The sequence below is a fragment of the Euphorbia lathyris genome, chromosome 10, assembly GCF_963576675.1.
Source record: "Euphorbia lathyris chromosome 10, ddEupLath1.1, whole genome shotgun sequence".
Classification (NCBI taxonomy): domain Eukaryota; kingdom Viridiplantae; phylum Streptophyta; class Magnoliopsida; order Malpighiales; family Euphorbiaceae; genus Euphorbia; species Euphorbia lathyris.
Window position 1 is genome coordinate 15,664,683 of NC_088919.1, and position 20,789 is coordinate 15,685,471.

General features: G+C 34.5%; 1 protein-coding gene across 2 annotated transcripts; it reads right to left on the minus strand.

Moving 5' to 3' along the window:
• Nucleotides 1-1,719: 1,719 nt before the first annotated feature.
• On the minus strand, nucleotides 1,720-7,179 carry LOC136209713 (protein FATTY ACID EXPORT 1, chloroplastic). Of its 2 annotated transcripts, XM_066001286.1 has the most exons (7): nucleotides 6,884-7,179; nucleotides 6,534-6,741; nucleotides 4,795-4,962; nucleotides 3,877-3,923; nucleotides 3,742-3,782; nucleotides 3,539-3,641; nucleotides 1,720-2,219 (listed from the first exon to the last, which is right to left on the minus strand). In XM_066001286.1, exons 1-6 carry the CDS (start codon nucleotides 7,001-7,003, stop codon nucleotides 3,551-3,553), a joined length of 675 nt encoding a protein of 224 aa, XP_065857358.1. In that variant the 5' UTR covers nucleotides 7,004-7,179; the 3' UTR covers nucleotides 1,720-2,219; nucleotides 3,539-3,550. The 2 variants fall into 2 exon arrangements, with proteins under 2 accessions (XP_065857358.1, XP_065857357.1); XM_066001285.1 differs by lacking the exon at nucleotides 1,720-2,219 and having other exon boundaries at nucleotides 3,367-3,641; nucleotides 6,884-7,178.
• Nucleotides 7,180-20,789: the final 13,610 nt, after the last annotated feature.

Sequence of the window (20,789 nt, forward strand, 5' to 3'; positions counted from 1 at the left end):
GCAATACATTATTCAACACCAAATCAGTATGAAAAACCACAGTTCCTGTATGTTTCACTTGTTGTACACTACCATCTGGTAGATGAACATTTCTCTTATTTGCTGCAATTTTATAGTTCATGATATTCGAAAGCTTGCCACTCATATGAGAAGTAGCTCCTGAATCTATTATCCAAGAGTCCTCATCACAATCTTGTGCAAAAACAGAAGCAGTTAATGAAAATTGTGTACCTGCAAATCCAGAAAACTGTGCAAAATTTGCTGACTCTTCATTGTTTCTTTTCTGCATAAACTTCTGGAACTCCTTCTGAAACATGTGAGAGAAGAATTCAGACTGCTGGTCAAAATCAGGACTTGATTCTGAATCTTCTTGAGCCAAATGTGCTTGTGGAGTTTTCTTCACTCCCTTCTTCTTTGGCTTGTACCAGTCTGGATATCCATGAAGTTTAAAGCAATTTTCCTTAACATGTTTATTCATCTTACAATGAGTACAAAACAGTTCATCTTTCTTTTTATCTGCTCCTTCCTTGTTACTGCTAACCATATTTGCAATTTCCACCTTATGAATTGGAGTTGTTACATTCTGTTTCTGCTTCTCCATCTTTTGGATGTAGGAGTAGGCTTTGTTGACAGAAGGAAGCGGCTCCATCATCAAGATCTGGTCACGTGTTGCATCATACATGTCACTTAACCCCATTAAGAATTGCATGAGATGGTCAGCTTCAATCATCAGTGAAAATTTCTTGGCTTTGTCAACACAATTGCAGGCTGGGATTGGGTTTAATTCACCCAAATCTTCCCAAAGCTTCTTCATCTTAGTGAAATACAAGCAAACAGTCATATTTCCTTGAGTTAAAGAATTCAGTTCTTTCTTCAATTGATAAATCAGAGGCCCATTTGATTCGCCAAAACGCTGCTCAAGCTCTAACCACAACTCTCTAGCAGTCTTGACATACAAAAAAGACTCTGATAATTCTTTAGAAATTGAATTTATCAACCAAGATAACACCATGTTATCACATTTCTGCCACTTTTTATATGTGGGAGAGTTAACAGGTGGTTGAAAATCATCTCTCAGAACAAAATCCAATTTATCCTTTGCTGAGAGTCCAATTTTGACTGCTCGAATCCAAGAAAGGTAATTGGAGGTTGTAAGAGGAATACTCACCAATGTGTTGCCAGGACTATCTGAATTTTGCAATTTCAGTGCATCAAGATCGGAAGAACATCGATCTTCATCAGCAGATTTTAAGTTCGAATTCTTCTCCTTTGCAACTTCTGACCTAGGCCCCTCGTTATGATGAGATGATGATGGAATTCCATCAAAAGCCTGACGATAACTCGATCGAGAAGGATTATAGCGATTATCGAAGTCATTTCGAAAATCTGAAACATCTTCATCATCATCAAGGTATCCATGGCCATTCTTCAAGCTTCTTTGATTATGATTCTTCTTCGTCATCTTAAAACCTCTCAACTCAAGAATTTTGCGGAAGAAAATAGCTTTGAATCAAGATTCAAGCCTCTGATACCATCTAGAAATTAAGAAGTGAGAAATTGAAGATGAATTCTATTATTGAATATAATCGGATGATGTGCAAGTGGATTACAGTCTGTTATTTATAACAGATACAATGAGAATGAAAACTGTGCTTGTAACTAACTTTGTAACTGCAAATTACTAAAACACTAGGGCCAAAATGTACTGTAACTAGTAAAACAGTTAATCTTTACATGTACAGACTCCAATAGACGCAAATATGGTGGGCTTGGGTTTAAACCCCGGGATCTTGTTCACAAACACACTCGGGGACGCCATAACAAGTTTTAAGGCGGAGCAAAAAGCTATTAGGAGTGAAGATCTGATAAATAAATACACTGCTTCAGCAGAGGGGGGGTAACCACCTCAACTCCGATAAGGTCGGAAATGATCATTGCGACTAACGAATTAGTAATCGATCACCTTGGACCTGCAAGTGGAGAATCGCAGATGGGGAACCAGCTTTAGACATTTCAGTCCATGAATCCATATATGTATCATCCGTGGGTTTTAGATGGGTTCATAGTAAGTCCCCCTCCTTTATTCTATCTATATGTAGGGTTGGGATTTCAGGTGGGGTTTGGATTGGGACCAGGATATGGAGCAAGACAATGACCCGGAGTAGAGCACGGGACCAGATGCTCTTAGGGGATAGCTAAGCTCGCGGTAGCGATCCCGCCTGCAGGAGCAAGAATTGTGTATAAGAGAGGCTATTAGTATTTATTTTAATAAGTTTAAGGAGTTAATTAGTCGCTCGAAACAAGTACAAGGAGTCAATAGGGCATTTTGAAAGTATATTAAGCCCATATAATATAATTAGATGGAATTTGCTCTCTTCATATATTCCATGATAGAATACATATCCTAATGAAACTTCTTTTCCATTTCAAGGAGTAACAATAATTATTCAAAGAAATTCATACTATAGTAAGAAAGATATTTTTCTTGCTCTTTGTAGTCATTTCTCTTCCCTTTGTGGAACTTATACTGGCTATAGCCTGTATGAGTTTATTTTCGTGCTGTATGTTGTACCTTTTATGTCAATGAAATGAGATATGACATTTCTATCAAAAAAAAAAAAAAGATATTTTTCCGCAGTACCATAAAGTGCAGACAATTGGACAGAAGATTTTCATTATAAACCAAAATATGTGTGTTGAAATATTACAAATTAAGACTGTTAACATTGGGAAAGGGAAAGAAAATGACTAAACTATTACAGACACATTTTTCTTCACTTGATCAAGTACAACTCAAATATTCAAATGAAAGAAGCATCAGAACATGTTGGCAGGCAAGTTTCGTATCAAATAATGGGGAGACTAATTTTACACCTGTATATATAAAAGAATGGTGCTATCTTTGACACCCCCAACCCCAATGTTCTCAAGATAGGAGGGCCGAAACCATCCCTGGTAGGATGGCGCTATCTTTGAAAAACTAAAAATGTGGTTCCATAGTAAATATGATGCTAAACAACTTTAATTCTTGAAAATTTTCATTTTGAGATCATTATCAGGCAAATTTGGCAAGGTCAGTAAAAAATGAAAATTTTACAAACCACATAGTTGCGTTTAATACCACAAGTACCCACCCATCTGCAAATGAGCATCTATTTGTAATTAACCCTATTTATTATGCGTCTCTTTCAATCTTTCTTTCTTGCTTTTTTTTTTCCTTTTTGTGCATTTCAATTATCCTCATAGAAATCCTAACTCATAGAACCTCCTTTATAACATACTTGTTAAATTTTTGAATTCCTACTTTGGCAGGATTAACCTTTAACATTGTAAAAGAAAGCTACCAGCCCATTGTATACAAGACCATTAAAGATCAAATTAGAATATTATTTATTTGAGAAAAAAAAAATCTGAGACTAACTAATTTTGGCAAACTCAAAGTGCTTTGAATTAAATAAATAATGCAGTCTTATTCTTCTATGAAAACAGAAAAGAGCAAAAAAGAAATAAAAAAGAGCTACCACAATGGTAATCTGACCTTCATTTCTCTTCATGGTCTAACAGTGGAAGACTGCAATTTTTTTGGAGGTGGATTTCCTCCAGATATCATCACATACAAATAGAAGCACAGCATTGCAGCACTGCCACGGGAAAATAGATAGTAGAAAATTTAGATAAATGCTAGAAAAGTCTTGAACGAATTTTATTAATGGGGGTTTGTTAGTGAGCAGACTGAAGTACCTGATAAAGGCAAAGAATCCTGTTGGCATTAACCTATTTGTCTGTAGCCATACAACATTTTAAAATTAGCAAATCGAATGAAAAAGTAGCCAGTGAAAGAACAGTATTTTAATGATGTTATCACAGATTACTGACCGACGAGTATCCCTGAAAGTTCTTCCAGAAAAGGATTGCTGCGAGTACTGGAAGATCAGAAAAAGACACAATAAGTACAGCTCAAGAAGGAAAGAAACAATTACCTTTCATACAAGATAATGAAACAATAAGAGGGTAAATTAAATCATATGATAGAGTGTCAATAATTTGAGAGTGTCCGTTTAATTGATTGCATATCGTTATTTTACATGTTCCACATAGAGATGAAAGATTATTGATAAACACCCAAATTCAAAATTAAGTTCCTATCATATTTAGCACATTTTGATGCATTACTTTATTAACTCACTCAGCTAATGGCTGACAATAGATAAACTGAAGATTCCAAGACATACGTCCACCAGCCATGAATTTCACAAGAGAAAAAAGGAAATCATAGAACATAATAACTTTATTGCGTATGTGGTTTGGAAGTCAATGATTCAAGGGCATAAAAGCATAAACCTGCCTTGTGAGTAAAGTATGCAGGAAATTTCAATCTAATCCCTCAATCATCCTCAGATGACAAAAAGCTACTAAGAAATTAGATTGCATCAAATATTATCTTCTGTATTTCTCTTCAATTGTAAGGGCTTTGCAGTCGAATCTTATATCAGGTTAACCATAATTTTTATGGTGAACGAAGAACATGTATAAGCTTTGTCCATTTGGCTTTGTCATGAAAAATTATCTAGTAGTGTGCAATCTTCACTTAATGCTTATAAAACTGCAATCTTCACTTAATGCTTACTGCAATCCAATTTCAATTGTAATATTGTGGATGAGAATAGTAAACCAAATCAAATAGAAAAACCTTTTCTCCTGGACTGAAAATGCACATACAGAAAAAGGACGAGATGCTTAAACAAACAAGGCATACTATGTTGTTTTAGCATCACTCGGACAGACTTCAATTACCGGCTTGTCCTAGTACAAATGGGATGCTGGATTTTCCATGCCTCCAGATCTTTAAGCTAAAGAAGCTGAGGGCTAGCAGAGCACCTCCAAATAGAACACCAGTGCTTAAAGCTGCAGGATTTCTTGAAAATAGGAAACCAACCAAGCCGCCACATAGAACAAGACCGCCTACGTCAAAAGGCAATTGAAAATTTGCATCAGTAACTTCAGCTTTATTATCCATAAAAACAAGGAAAATAATTAATCAAATGCACAAACTGATTGTTCTAATTGCAATATGCTGAAAGGAGAAGAAAATACTATCAACTGTTCACTACAAAGTATAAGAGCATTATTTTAATTTTGCAATTCTATAGAACCTAGAATATGTATTTACCGGAGAGCCACTTTCACATGGAGAATGTATCTGGTGGTTTCAGGTACAGTAAATCAAGTTTAGATTCAATTAATTTTATCATCTTGAAGGGGAAGAAAATAAGATGCAAGTCTAAATATTGATAATCAAATTAGTAGCAGTTTTAAATGGTTTAAGAACATTAGCAACAAGCTGCATTCGTAATAACTTCTCATCAGTTTCTTTTCCTTCAGATGGTATATTACTGCAAAATAAAACTGATCAATCAATTAACAAAAAGATGGTTTTTTGGTGTTTTTTACATGTTGTCATGGGCTTAACTCATGAATAGTTACATTAATGTTGGAGGCAATGGAATACTTAATGAGGTGGGAGCCTCAACCAAAAATTGTAGATCTTCTGTAGTTCCTTTAAAAAAAAATACCCCGTAGTTTGAAGTTGTCTTAACCAAAAATATGGATTTTTTTTTTGTTTTTGGGGGGGAGGGAGGGAGGGAATGGAGTAAAATTTATCTGCTCTTAACATGAAAATCAGTAAGCATGTTTCACACCTTTATAAATAATCTAAATTAGCATTCATCAAAAGCAATTGGTTGATGAAATTAAATCAGACAACAGCTTCCCCGGCTGATTCATAAAACCAAACTTAAGGCATTTGAGTACTTGTAAAATGCACTTATTTGGGTGGTTTGTGAGACTAGATCTATCAACTAACCTGAATATGCATAAATATACAAAGCATCAATCAACAGAATCTAAACTCATTAAGACCCTTGTGTGCATTGCAAAACTGGCCCAAACCATGCTAGTTCTGCATCTGAACATGACAGCTTAACTAAATAGTATATATATGGCAACTCCAAAATACATAAAGACAACTATATTGTTGTTCTATTCTCATATAATTTATTTAACATATGAAATCGCAAGTAAACAAACATTAGCACCAAAAGGAAAAGGAAATGCCTTCTAAGCTACAGGATTTTGGATTAGTAGTAAAAACAACCTTATGCATCAGCCATGAAAAGTAAAGAAAGACGAAGATGTCAATAACTAGTAGAGTTTCAGTTCATTCATATTACTCAAATTACTACCTTGAGCCTCCTAAAAATTTCTTAAGGGGGTGTTGGTTGCTAAGTGCATCGACTAGGCTAAAGAATTACTTTTTTAGAACTCTCCCACATTCTGCAAAATCTATTTTGTTCCTTGCTAACATATTAGAGGCTGTACAAGCAAGGTAGTTTGATAAATGGCATAAAAATACCATTTAGAAAAGTGATCAAAATTCAAATAGAGAAAAGAATAAGCAACTGCAGTACACCATTAGGTAGAAATGTTATTTAAAATCTAGAAATACTGCTTGATTATAGAGTACACTAGCTCACCATAAGGGATCCCAAAACAGAAGTCATGGATTTTCGCCGTGCCATAAGCCTTCCGTGGATCAGTACGTTCCTCTACGGTATTCAAGGGCTCCAATGATCCATCCATGTATTGTTTTGAGTCATCAAAGGCGTAATTACGCGTAGTTTTCATCCTGAAACCAGAAGTATCTGCATTCCGCCTTGCTTCAAGAGTCATTACAACCGGTATCTGGAATATTTAATACAGTAATCAGTCCCCATTCCATAATTGTACGTCTAGAGAAAGTGCACGTCTAGAGAATTGGGAATGAATTAATAAGAGAAAGCCGATTTGTTAAAGCAAATTACTGATTAAGGGAGAATTTACCTACCTTGGAGCAAGCAGGAAGAGAAGGAAACGGGCAAAAACTGGGCCGGCGATGCAGCTGAAATTTGCGGTTAATCGCGGAGAAGCAGCTGAGCTGAGAAGGTGCGGTGGTTGTTGCCATCATGGATCTAGTTGGTTTCGCTGCCACAGTTGACCGATGTGTCTTTCAGATTTGGGTTCTCAGTTTATCGTAGCTGCTTCTAATTATAATGCTATGTCAAAAAGCCAATAGGGAAACTAAATGAGGGTGTCATTGTCAACCGGGCAACCGTTCTCCGCGCGGGGATCTCAACCGACCGGATGTAGAATTTACAAATTAATCCATGTTGACGGGGTTGCTGTCCTCCAAAGCAAAAATTATTAGATTCCATATTTTCGTATTTTCATGTAAAATGGAAGACCTTTGTAGAAAAAAAAAAAAAAAAACCCTACTACACGCATGTCAAATATGTATATGTATATTATAAATCCTATATTATAAATTCTTCGCATATGATATAAAGAATTTCTTCACTAATATCATAATTTCCTCTAAAAACTCTTAAAATTGCATCATCTAGGGTGAATATGACACAATTATAGGGGAACCTAAAGAGGACTCGATCCTCTCTAACGTTTTTCCCGTCACAATAATAACATACTTATGTGAGGAAATCTGAACTGAATTTAATGAGTCCTCAAGGTATCTAAGATAAGACAGCAAAGTAGTTAAAGAGGGGCCGAAAACTGGCAATCCTGCTCTGACGTCTAAGTTAGTGATTAGAAATGATACCGAATAGTATGTAAACTTAGGTGAATAAATAAAATGAATTAAATACTTTTTAGTACTTGTACTTTGTATTTATAAGACTTCTAGGTTGTGCGCATTTATGGTGAGTTGAGGACCACATGGAAGTCATTTAATGGAAATGTCAATAACGGTTACAGCAGTTGAACATGTATTCCGGTAATCACGATGTTGGAAGGGGGTCAGGTTATGCATGACATCAATACCTCTTTTGACTGATCAACGTGGCTCTAGCGATTAGTATTGAGGGAGGTATGTTTTTGGTTCACGTTTATTCATGAAGGAAGGTGTGTGATATCAGATGCCCTCCACCACCGAAGCTTCTAGTCTGAAGTGTTTTACGAGTTCGTTTCATCTTTTTAAAGCTTCATTCAGTGGTGTGGCAAATAGTGAACTTCTTTGGGTTTGATCGGTGTGTTACTGGAAATATCTTGTCAAGGGTCTATGTTTTCTATATCTTGGGGTGTAACACATCACTATTGATTTTTTTTATTCCTTAGTTGAGGGTAGTAAGTGTAAATGTTTATATGATGTCATCAAGTTCTGCTAGACCACGTGAGTGTGGAAGCGTGATGTCATTTCACTATTTTTTTTGCTGACCTTATGAATTTATGACATATGTCATTTATGCGTGTTATTCTGCATTAATCAATGTCTTTTTTTGAAGCAATCAATGTTATTATTACCATTTCCTAGGCATTTGGGCTACTTTGGGATATGGCGTGATGATTGCGATCTTTTTAATTAATTGTTGCGTCTCTTCATTCTTTAGGGGACTACAAAAAGCGGAGAAAAGACCCTTTGAAGATTTTCCCTACTCTTTCTCGCATCTTTTCATCCTTTCCTCACAAAATCTCCAAACAGTAAATTTGTATTTTTTTTCCTCTGTTTTATTTTCGTTGTATGGAAGGTTTGAGGCGGAAGAACTCAAATAGAGTCTACTCCTTTGTGAACATATGAATTAATGTCATGGCTCTTTAGAAGTCTAAATTTGTCAAAGTCACTGAAAAAGCCCAAGACTAGACGTCTAAAAAAGTTGGTTCCTCAAAACAAATGAATCCCTTAATTTATGATAAACCATATACCTTGACAATATAGGATCTTATAAAGATGGTGGACTCCTTCCCTGAGTTAAATGAGATGGATCTCCATCTCCCCTGTCAAATAGCAAATAAGATTTGACCCTCCCCAAGGATACTTAGGAGTTTTTCTCCAATTATAAAAGTGGGGTCTACGTTTTCCCCTTTTTTGATGGGGTAGTGAATGTTCTAAAAGAATTCAATCTTTGCATATGTCAAATCTCTCCCAATGTCTGGTTAGAGTTTCTTGCTTTTGCGAAGGTTTGTGAGGATTTGAACATTAGCTTAACTATGCCTCTATTTCCTGCTGGAAACCTTTGAAAAGGATGGCAGATGATATGGCCTACTAGTATATAAGCAGTTATCGAATATCCTTTCTATTTGGGAAGATGCAAAACATAAAACAATTTTAAGCTAAAATGGTTTTGGCTGAAAGGTAATCATCTATTTCCGTATAGTGTTTATTCTGACGGTTTTCCCTTTCAAATTAGGTGGAACGAAGATCTGTGCAATTCAAACACTTGGGGGCTAGAGCAAAGTCTGATCGAATAAATGGAAGCTCCTCTAAAGCTTTTGTCTAAATACTCTATTTAATGGACTTACATCATCATGTTGGATATGATTCAGTAGAAAATACATTTGTCCTTTCTCAATCGGAAGGTGAATATTATCTACAAAGATACTAAAGGCTACCAAAGGCTCAATGAACAAGCTTAGCTTTTAGACTTTATTTTCCATTTTGGTTTTGGATGCAGGTACTTCTGCTAACATATCTATTCGTGAAATCATGATAGCTTATTTATGTGCATTGGAGGAGGCTGGCTAGGAGGAGGTTGAAGCTGATAATGATCATCCGATGGTCGAAAGGAATGTTGGGGTAGAATTCAACGATCCTACAAGGGGAAGTTATGAAGCTAGACCTTCTAAGGAGGCTAGAGAAGATACATCTCATATGGCTTCCGTTGCTACCGATCAAACCAACATCGATCCAATTACAGTGGAATGCCAAAAAGGGATCATTTCTCGGACCTAACAAATCCCATAGACTTATTTGATCTTGAAGTTCACGTGTTACTCTCATCCCCTGAACTAGATCCTCTGATTCAAAGTGAAACAACATCCTTTGATGTTGGTGATAATGTTGAGGTTGAAACCATACCTTTTATAGAGGTAGATTGTAAAAAGTTTGGGTTGACTACGACATTAGAGATTCGTTTTGAGTCTCTTCGAGCTGAAGGAGATGACTCTACCTAGCAAAGTGAGAGGTCTACAACAAACTGATGATCCTTCCCTTGAGAATCTTGCGCCTTGAAAGTCCAAGTCTTTAAGAGGGATCAAAGTTCTCACTTCCTATTCCTCGAAAATAAAGGAAGGGATCTGTTGTATTGAGGATTCAGAGTCCATTGATTGAGCTCCCAATAGGGCTAAGACGGCTAAAGTTGAGAAGGGGAAAAGGAAGGCTGGCGAGTCCTCTCTTCTAGAGCCTATGTTCGAATAAAAGATTGAGATGTATAGCACCTATGATCATCTCGTTGTGAGTTATTTTTCCCTTCTCATTTTCTATATCCGTTATGGAGTGCTTCTTTTATTAACTTTGTTATTTTTAGTTGTAGCATATTATGTACGCGGAGCGAGTATCTGAAGGTACATTTCTTTGGATTTAACTTGAGTTTATATTGTCTCAAGGTGGCAAAGACTGTTTCTTATCATATCATTCATGTTCATTGGGATTTGGTGGTACGGAGCTGCAGCATCCAGGAAGGAATCGATTGTGTACCGAGTTGTGGAGTCAAATTTGAGGTATCATTCTATTTCACTTGATAGTATACCAACAATTTCTTTGATGTCATGACTTCAATATTCCTTGTTACTTGCACAAACAACAACAACTTGAATCAAAATAATGTAATTTGACCATTTTTTATTTCAAAAAGGAAAAACAATTTGTTAACTATTGAAATAAATTGACAAAATTCTAATAATAAATAATGTTTGATAATTTAAATTGAAGATATTATAACATGTTTAGACAGTGTTGTTCAATTGGACCCTAATGACCAAATTGTATTTGGTCCTTCACCCTTAGATTAACATGTAATGTAATCCAATGGTTAGAGAGATTTAAATAATTAAACATTTAATTAACATAATTTTATATTTTTAATCCCAATAATCCTTAAATATCCCTACAAACAAGGAACCCGACACAATGAAATAGAGAGAGAAAGACACTGATTCCTTTGTAACCCATTTTTATGCATTCCTTGGAGAGAAAACAACAGCTTCCTCAGTTGGTGCAACGTTCATCTACGATTAGATACAGAAAAAATAGCAGCTTCCTCGGCCCCTTCAACGTTCATCTACGATTTCCACATATAAAAGCAGCAGTTTCCTGGGTCTGTTCAACGTTCATCTACGATTTTGACATATAAAAAACAGCAGCTTTCTACGATTTCCACATATAAAAAAACAGCAGCTTTCTGAGTCTGTTCAATGTTCATCTACGATTTTGACATATAAAAAATAGCAACTTCTTGAGTCTGTTCAACGTCCATCTACGATTTTGACAGATAAAAAACAGCAGCTTCCTTAGTCCATTCATCCTTCATCTACGATTTCGACAGAGAAAAATCAGTAGCTTCCTCAGTCCTATTCAAAGTTCTTCGATTTCGGCAGATACTTCAGCACAACAATAAGCAGTGGAATTTTATATCTTCTCTAAGGTATTTTCTCTTGCTCTGTTTATGTCTCTGTTAACTAAAAAAAAAACTCAATTTCGTGAACCAGAAGTATACTAAACATAATTATGAAAAGGAAGCAACTTGTTATGTGTTTACTTACTTTGATAGATTATCAATTAAGAAAAAGAAGTAAGTTGAAAGTAATTTAATTAAAAAAAAAGGAACAAGTTGAATTTGCTTTGACCTTTTCTGCAGTGGATAAAACCCATTTAATCTAAACAAAAATTTGAAATTCACATGTACAATGTAAGGCTTTCATAATTTCATATGTATAAATAATCCATTGAAAGTAATATTTTATTTGATTAGTACCTTTTAAGTATGCCTCTTTTACTGATTTGGTATCTGTCTCCCAAAGCAGTCAAAGCAGTCGGTAGTATAGTATTTACAGAGAAATTATCCATGTTTTTATGCATCTTTTATAATTTTTATGCATCTTTTATTTTATTTGAGGTTCAATATAGTCCTATACGTTTTTTTTTTGTTTCTAACTGTTTTTTTTTCAATTGTTTTTTCTAATCCTTGAAACAACTATTGCAGAGAAACCAAATATTTGTTTATTCGATGGAAATCATATCAGAAAAATTGATGTTTCACCAAGAATAGACAGTAAAGACATACATTCCTGACGTTGAAGATGATATGAAACCAAAAATTGATCAACAATTTGATTCATTAGAAGTGGTCTACGAGTTTTACAATAACTATGCACGTAAAGCTGGATTTAGCGTCAGAAATAACAAGGAAAATAAGAAGAATGAAATTGTAACTTGGAAAAAATATGTATGTTTCAAACAAGGGGAGACTGATGAGACGTGGAGAAACAAGAATAAAGTTGAAGAAAGAGACCGCAGGAATATTCGAACATGTTGCAATGGAAAATTGACAGTAATCCTTGATGGCAATTGTTATGTTGTTAAAACTTTCATAGAGGAACACAATCATCCGCCTACAATGCCAAGCAGAGTTCACATATTATCATCACATCGTAAAATATCAGCAGCAAAAAAGAATCTTATACAAGACCTCAAAAAGGTGGACATTCCATTATACTAGAAATTCGAATTATTTGAAACACAAGCTGCTGGGCATAAAAATGTCGGTTGCATTAAAAGGGATTTAAGGAATGCAGTCCGAGATGAGAGAGAAAAAGTTAAGGGACATGATGTAGACATTTTGTATGAGCACTTCCAAGCTGAAAAGGAGAAGGATCCCGATTTCTTTTTTGAATTTGACACTGATGAAGAACAAAGGCTTGTTAGATGTTTCTGGGTTGATTCAATTGCAAAAAAAAAACATATTCAAATTTTGGTGATGTGGTTGTATTTGATACGACATACAACACTAATCGTTACAAAATGATTTTTGCTCTTTTTGTAGGTGTGAACCACCATGGGCAAACAACGGGTTTCAGATGTGCATTTCTGAGTGATGAAACTTTTGAATCATTTGTTTGGTTGCTGAACACTTGGCTTACGGCAATGCCTAATGACCCCCCACATGTTATTATCACCGACCAAGATCAAGCAATGACCAAGGCAATTGCTCATGTTTTGCCAAACACATTTCATAGATATTGTATATGGCATATTCTAAAGAAATTTCCCGAGAAAACTAATATTACTTTTATGAAAAACAACTATGACTCCTTTAAGTCTTGCATATGGGATTCAGAGTGTGAAGAAGAATTTGATAGGAGGTGGTTTATAGAATTGGAAAGAAGTAATCAAACAGATAATGAATGGTTGAGAAAAATGTACGAGATGCGTGAAAAAGTGGATTCCTGCCTATGTCAATAAATATTTTTCAGTAGGGATGTCAAGTAGTCAGAGGGTTAAAAGTGAGCATGCATTCTTTAAGCGTTATTGCAATAAAGAAAACAACTTGATGGATTTTGTCACACGTTTTAATAGCGCAATTTCTCATCAGATGCATGAAGAATTAGTTAAAGATCATAAAGATTTGAATGAGACACCTGTTTTGCAGTTACGGATGCCAATGGAGAACCAAATGGCTCATTTGTATACTAAAAAATATTTTCAGCATTTTCAAGTGCAACTTCATGATTGTAATGGTTATTTTGTTGAGGTTGTACTAGAGGATGACATTCATGGTGTTTACAAGACGAAAAGGATGTCGTTTAACAACCTTAGAATGCGAACGCTTGTATATGATAAAAGTCAAACATAACGACATGTAGTTGTAGAATGTTTGAGTTTGAAGCTATTCCTTGTAGACATATTTTGGTATTTTTACGAGTAAAACAGATTATGGAGTTGCCAAAAGAGTATATTTTGAGACGATGGACAAGGTTTTCAAGGGTTCATAGAGAATCACGTGAAGGCCAAGATGGTGGAGATAGTTCATTGATAATGAGACACAACAATATGTTCAAACTTGCTTCTACCTTAATTGATGAGGCTGCTATTTCAATTGAAGGGACTGCGTTTATTAAAAAAATCAATTGAAGGGTTGTTGGAGCAAGTTAAAGAATTAAATATTTCTCTTCAGCGATCTAATATAAAAAGTTCCATACGTGGAGCTTGTTGAAACACCTTTCCACATGATTTTGATTTAACAAAATTATTTAAGTTAATCCATGATTAAGGGGCAATTAAATTTAAGTGCTTTGGTTTAATTGTACTAATATGTTTGTTCAATGTTGAGTATAATTATAAGTGAACAGAAATAAAAAGTACGACAGAATGAAGTCAGCATGAGGCACAAAAGCTGAGTGGAACACAACTTAGCATAATAGAAGAAAAGTCATCTTCAGAACAAACACTTGAAGATGAAGCTAACCAAAGAAGCTGAGTGGAACACGACTCAGCATAATAGAAGAAAAGTCTTCTTCAGAACAAAACGCTTGAAAACAAAGCTGAATGAAGAAGCTGAGTAGAATATGACTCAGCCTCGCCAGAGACAAAGAACAAAGGCAACGTCAATAAAGTCAAGCTGAGTGCTCGTCAAGACAGCGCGAATGATCCGTTTGCAAAAAGACAAGATCCGACAACTGTTTGCACCAATACAAAAGCTTTGGAATTACGTGCGGAGACAGTTTCGAGATGCATGGGTCAACTGGCCGTTAGCTAAAAGACGAAACTGGCGCTAGAAGACGAACCTGACGGAAGAAGACAAGCCTGACGCCTGCTAATTTCAGACGGCATGATTGGCCTGCAAACTCTGTATGCTGACCAGTGAATGACGCAAGGAGCCGTTTGAATTCAACGGATACTTCCAGATTCAAATGATTGCCACATCAGGAATTCACTATAAAAGGACAAGTGCTTCACTTGGATCATTTGCCGAAGTACAAAAAGAAAAAGAGCATACATACAAAGCACATTCAAACAAGAAAAAGATCTTACACCAAATTTCTATCTTTGTGTAAAAGCTAGATTGAATTTGTTTTCATCTAAAGTGTTCTTCATCTAGAAAGAATAGATTTGTATCAATTGTAAAAGATTGAGAGAGTGGTGCTGAGTACTCGGTTTTAGTACTCATTGGTAGAGAAAATCTGAGTGTTTGGTTATAGCGCTCAATAGGAGTTGAGTAGACGAATAGAGGAAGGTACTCTTGCATATTCAACTGCCTTGTAAACGGTTTGTGCTCTACCTTTAAAGAGCTCAGTATTGGATTGAAAAAGCCCGAAAGGATTCGGGGGACTGGACGTAGGCGGTGAGGCCGAACCGGGATAAATCTGCTGAGTAATTTCTAACTCTCTCTCAATATATATATATGTATGTGTTGCTTGTTTAAATTACTCAGGATATAAATTGTATAAGCTGACACTGAGTAATAAGAGTGCTGAGTTGGAAGCTGACCTAAGTGTTATTTCCAACTCGCAAGTAAAACTGTTTTAGTCATCATCTGACTGAAGATGTCTTACATCTCTCTCGGCCGTGCTGACCAAAACTAAGTTAAGTAATTTAAAGAATTGATTAAGTCAGCATAATTTAGCGAAAAAGTTACATTAGTTCATAACCCCCCCCCCTTGGAACTAATTACACGGGACCAACAGAGCTTCACAAGAAACCTGTTATCTGGATTCTTTTCAAGTGAAGACTAAAGGTAGTGGAAAACGCCTAATATCATGGCGAGATAGGAAGGAAAAATTTAGACATTGCTTTATATGTCGAAGTACTAAACACACCAAAAAAGCACACACATCAGTTAGGTGCGTATTCATATATATGTGTGTATTATATACATCTTTATTATGTTTGGTTAGCTTGCTAAGATTATACTATGCTTGTAGGTCAAAGGTTGTAGAAGCTGAAGTCGACAATACATTCTTTGAAGACGATCACTTGGTGTGAAAGACTCGATATTTACAAGGATTTTAGTTGCGAAATCTGCTCATGTTTATAGGTGTTTTCAGCTATATGTTAGATAAGAAATCCAACACTGTAGTTTTTATTGTTCATTTTGGAGTTGTTAGATGGATAGTCATTATAGAATATAATATTTCAGATTGCACAACCTGATTGAGGCTCATTATATATTTCATTTTATCTTAATATCATAACTTATTTCAACTTGTTCAAACCTTGCTGCTAATAGTTAAAATATAGTGTTAAATTTGAATAGTGGAGATCAAAACAAATTTAATTAATAATAAGTAAAGATATGAGTTCATGTATCAAAATTAAATGCGGTTGGATTCCTAAAAGAGAACACAATAAGTAAATGGTACTCTTAACAGAACATATAGTTAGGTAATTAAAAATAATATATGGAGAAATTAATTAATGAATATCATCTTCCAAGAAAAGCAAATGAGCATTAATCTATTCTTTGTTTGCGTAGTAAATAGCTGAAATAATGAAATAAAGAAATAAAGAAAGCTTTTTATACTCCTTGTTCTATTGAAAAGAAGAAACACAAAAAAATCCCTAACATAGGAAACAATAGGGAAAATTTCAGAAATTTCAAGAGACCAATTAAATTTCAGAAACTTCTTGTACTTTGTCTCCAAATTCAAATTAGAAAATACTACTTCGTCAAAAAAAAAAGAAACAGCCTATACAGATGAAAAAAAACACAAACAGATTTGATTCCAAAACTGCACCTTCTATCAGAGCAGCAATGTCAAAAGTGCCAAATAATAGAGGGGGAACTCAGCAGCCGAGTCACTGCGCCTTCTATTAGAGCAGCAATGTCAAAAGTGCTTAAACCAAACACTGAATTGGCTGATTCGATTCATAGTATATGCTCTAGATTAAGTAATTGGTATAGGTTAATACTAGAACTTTTTCCAAATGCTAAGTATGTGTATAGGATAATGACAGGGCCAATTTGAGCCTTATTTGAAAAAACTAAGGCACTATGCAGGGGAATTAACATTGTTGAATACGGATTATGGTGCTTCAGAGGGGTGGATTAGGGAAAATGTATTTGGTCCAAAGTTACTTCCAGAGCATGCTACTTATGCAGTTTTACCAAATACTGGATATTTCGAATTCATTCCCCTCAATGGCACTGATGACCACACTTATGAAGTGCCCAAGCTAGTGGGTTTGATAGAAGTTGAAATTGGAGAAGAATATGAGATTGTTCTCACCAATTTTGCAGGTACTTATCTTTAAATCTTTCTTCATTTAAGGATTCATAAACTAATAAAGTCTAAAGGAATTCAACTTTGCATAAACGTGTAAATTCATGTGATGATTAGCTTCTATCCTGATCATGAAGTAAATGCTTACTGTCATGTTTTACTATACAATTTTCTATATTATCAACTATCAGAAAATGGCAACTCCATATCATAGTATTCAAGAATAACATGGTGACATCACAAAGCAGACATGACCCAAATCAAAACACAGGGATTTCAATCTAGGCATGTGAGATTATTCCTAGCTCGGACCTAGACCCAGTACAGAGTTCGTTCCCTACTTATCTCGACAAGCCATGGAAAGATTATTCGAGAACTGTGGTTATGCAATCTCACATTGATGGGCATGATGATTAGAAATTATAACAAGACCGAACCAACATAAGCTAAAAGTAAAAGAAGAATAAAAAAACAAGACTTAGATTGAATGGAAATTTACCAAGAATATCATAAATAATGAAGCATGGCAATGTCGGAATAAGGAGAGCCAGTGAGGAACGAAAGCCACTAGAGAATGATTGGCTTGTCTTCGCGTCAATCCACTGGCTTATCTGTTCCCCTACTTTAGTACGACCACTCCTTAGGAATAAATTACAGGAATCAAATCCACCAGAGAATGAAAAGCAGGTGCAATTCAATTAAACTAGAGCTTTTGATCAACTCTACTCTCTGATTCAGAGACTATGGTTCGCGAAAACTGACTCAAAGGAGACGCGCATAAAGGGAGAGGATTCTTAGGGCTGTAAAATAGAAGTAATTGTTCATTTGCTCTAAATGAAGAAATAGTGCCATTATAGTCTAATGTAACAATAAAAATCCCTAACATAGGAAACAATAAAAATCCCTAATTCTGATTCGACATGCTTATCAAATTGACTAACAGATGAAATTTCTATTGGAGGAGAAGAAGAAGGAAGAAGAGATGGATATGAAGAAAAAAGGAAGAAGAGATGGAGATACCCAAGATTGATGCCTTATTTAATTAGATTAAGTTCCCGGCAAACAAAAATAATCGAAAGGTTGAGAAATTAGTAACAGAGCCTATTTTGGCCGAGTAAAATGGAAGAAGATGAATCGTTGTCTTTCTCTCTCTATTTCACAGTGTCCGGTTCCTTGTTTGTAGGGATTAAAAATATAAAATTCTGTTAATTAAATGTTTAATTATCTAAATCTCACTAACCATTGGATTACATTATATATTAATCTAAGGGTGAAGGACTAAATACAACTCGGTCATTAGGGTCCAATTGAACAGCACTGCATGTTTAGATATGCATGAAATGACCATCTTTCCATTTTATAACAACTTAGTAGAATATAAAGTAATAGAAGTTGCATTGCTAAGAAATGGACTTCCTATAGGGTTTCAAAACCTTTAGTTTTTTAGATTTGTCGAAATTTATGTATAGCCACATTATGTGATCAATGTTATGCCGCATATTCACATTAGTAATGAATTATTTCACTATCCCATCCAAAATTCTATAAACATCAAGTAAAAATTATATTTTGAACAAATGACCAATCGTTAAAAAAATCAAGTAAACATGATATTTTGAACAAATGACCAATTATATGTTTTTTTTACCTATTCATTTCAATCACTGGAGTTCGAGACAATTGCTATTGAAGATCAATTAACTTCGTCTTTTAATCATCATGAAACATTTCAGGCCACTCTAGTATTTTTTGTATCTTTCGTCATTCTATTCTCCATATGCTATTATCATATCATTCACATTGTTCCATCCTATGTTGCACCAGAAGCATATGCAGTTTTTCAAAGTTCACCGAACACTGAAAGCATATTGCTTATTTTAAATAGAACGATAACCTTCCTCTTTTTCTGTTAAAGCTGAAAGTATATATTAAAGCAATACCTATAATTTATTACCCTTCCTTTATGCATACCTTTAGAATTTAAGTGATTTTTCATATCCAAATGATTTCTTGTTTTTTTCCTATATATAAAGTACTAAATCCTTAAAAACATTGCAAACACAAAATTAAAACTGCAACCTAAAAGCACATCAGAAAAAAGGCCCAAAAGGAACAGAAAAATCCTTACTTTAGACATGCCCACTCCATCTCATCCTCCATAGCATTTTCCGCAAAAATCATATCAAATTCCACAGTTGAACACATTCAAAATTATTCCACGGTCCAAATTAGGAAATTATGAGATCATATAAATAAAGTTATGATATATGGATGTGTGATAAGGAGAAATGTATTCAATGCAAACATAATTGAAACATAAAATGGGAGTAACTGATGGATTTAGAGAAATTTAAACATAGTACTTGCTCTAACCACATAACATGCACATTTGAATTTTCAACACCTCATATGGTAAAATATAGAGATCTCCATTGTTTCTACTTTTATATATATCTATAATAGATTTTTATGTATTAGCTAGAGCAGTCGGTTCTGTGTCTAATCGTGGGAGCTGGTTTGTCCATCCCCCTAGATTTCTGTATTCTGTTCTTCTTTCTGATCTTTAATAAATTGATTCTTTAGTTTCAAAAAAAAAAAAAAGACCAAAGCTAGCATATGTGTATATGATGTTTTTGTTAAGGTGATTAAGAATACGACATATTAACTTGACAAAACTTAGATCACTTTTCTTCGAGAGACAAAACTTGTTCATTTATTCACTCTAATAATACTCATGTTTGAGACCTAAACCTAGCCGCTAAGAAATGTTCTCCTTCTTCATTTATGTTTTAAGATAAAAGTCGGAATATAATTTGTTTTGCTTTTTCTTTATTGAATAAAGTTTTTAATTATTATACTATGATAGATTTGATAGTTTATTCTTTGTTTGTAGTTTTTTGTTCTTTCTCCATTTATAGGTGATTGTGGTATGTCTCCATATGAGTGATTATCGTTTATCTCCCTATATGGATGTTATCATGTTTTACTTCATGGAAAAGCAGAAGAGTTTTGTCTATCATCACATAGATTTGATTCACTGAAAGATCATGAAGTCATTCATATAGAAAAAGACTATGAATTCGATTCTAGGGCCCCGTTTGTTTGGGGGAAAATATTGTGTTCTGGAAAATTTTATGCAGGGAAAATAGTGTGCAGGAAAATAAAATATTTTTCTGTGTTTGGCAACAACACTGGAAAATATTTTTCGGTGTTTGGCTACAACACTGGAAAATATTTTCCAACCACTAAAAATGTGAAAAAACACAAAAAAAACGTGAAAATTTGTTAAAAACACGAAAAGTGGAAAAATGCGAAAATCACGAAAAGTAAAAAAAATATTGAAAACATGGAAAAAAGTGGAAAACACAAAAATGTGAAAAAAAAATTAATGTTAAAAACATGAAAAACGTTTGTTTTACATTTTTGGCATTTTTTGTATGTTTTCTCATGTTATTAATGTTATTGTGTTTTTTTTTGCATTTTTTCGTGTTTTCACATTTAGTTTTTCGGTTTTTCACATTTTCTTTTTTTTCGCGTTTTTTTATTTTTCTCACTTTGTTACTTTTTTGTGTTATTCACGTTTTCATGTTTTTCGTATTTTTCATGTTTTTGTGTTTTTTACATTTTCGTGTTTTGTTTGTATTTTTCGTCTTTTTATGTTTATCGCGGTTTTCACTTATTGTCACGTTTTCGTGTTTTTCGTATTTTTTCACGTTTTCATGTTTTTTTTGTATTTTTCACGTTTT

Coding starts and splice junctions, on each gene's coding strand:
- LOC136209713 (XM_066001286.1), bottom strand. CDS start 7,003: ATGATGGCAACAACCACCGCACCTTCTCAGCTCAGCTGCTTCTCCGCG. Junction 3,924..4,794: donor ATTTGTACTAGGACAAGCCG/GTAATTGAAGTC, acceptor CTGATCTTCCAG/TACTCGCAGCAATCCTTTTC. Junction 3,642..3,741: donor GGATTCTTTGCCTTTATCAG/GTACTTCAGTCT, acceptor TTCCCGTGGCAG/TGCTGCAATGCTGTGCTTCT.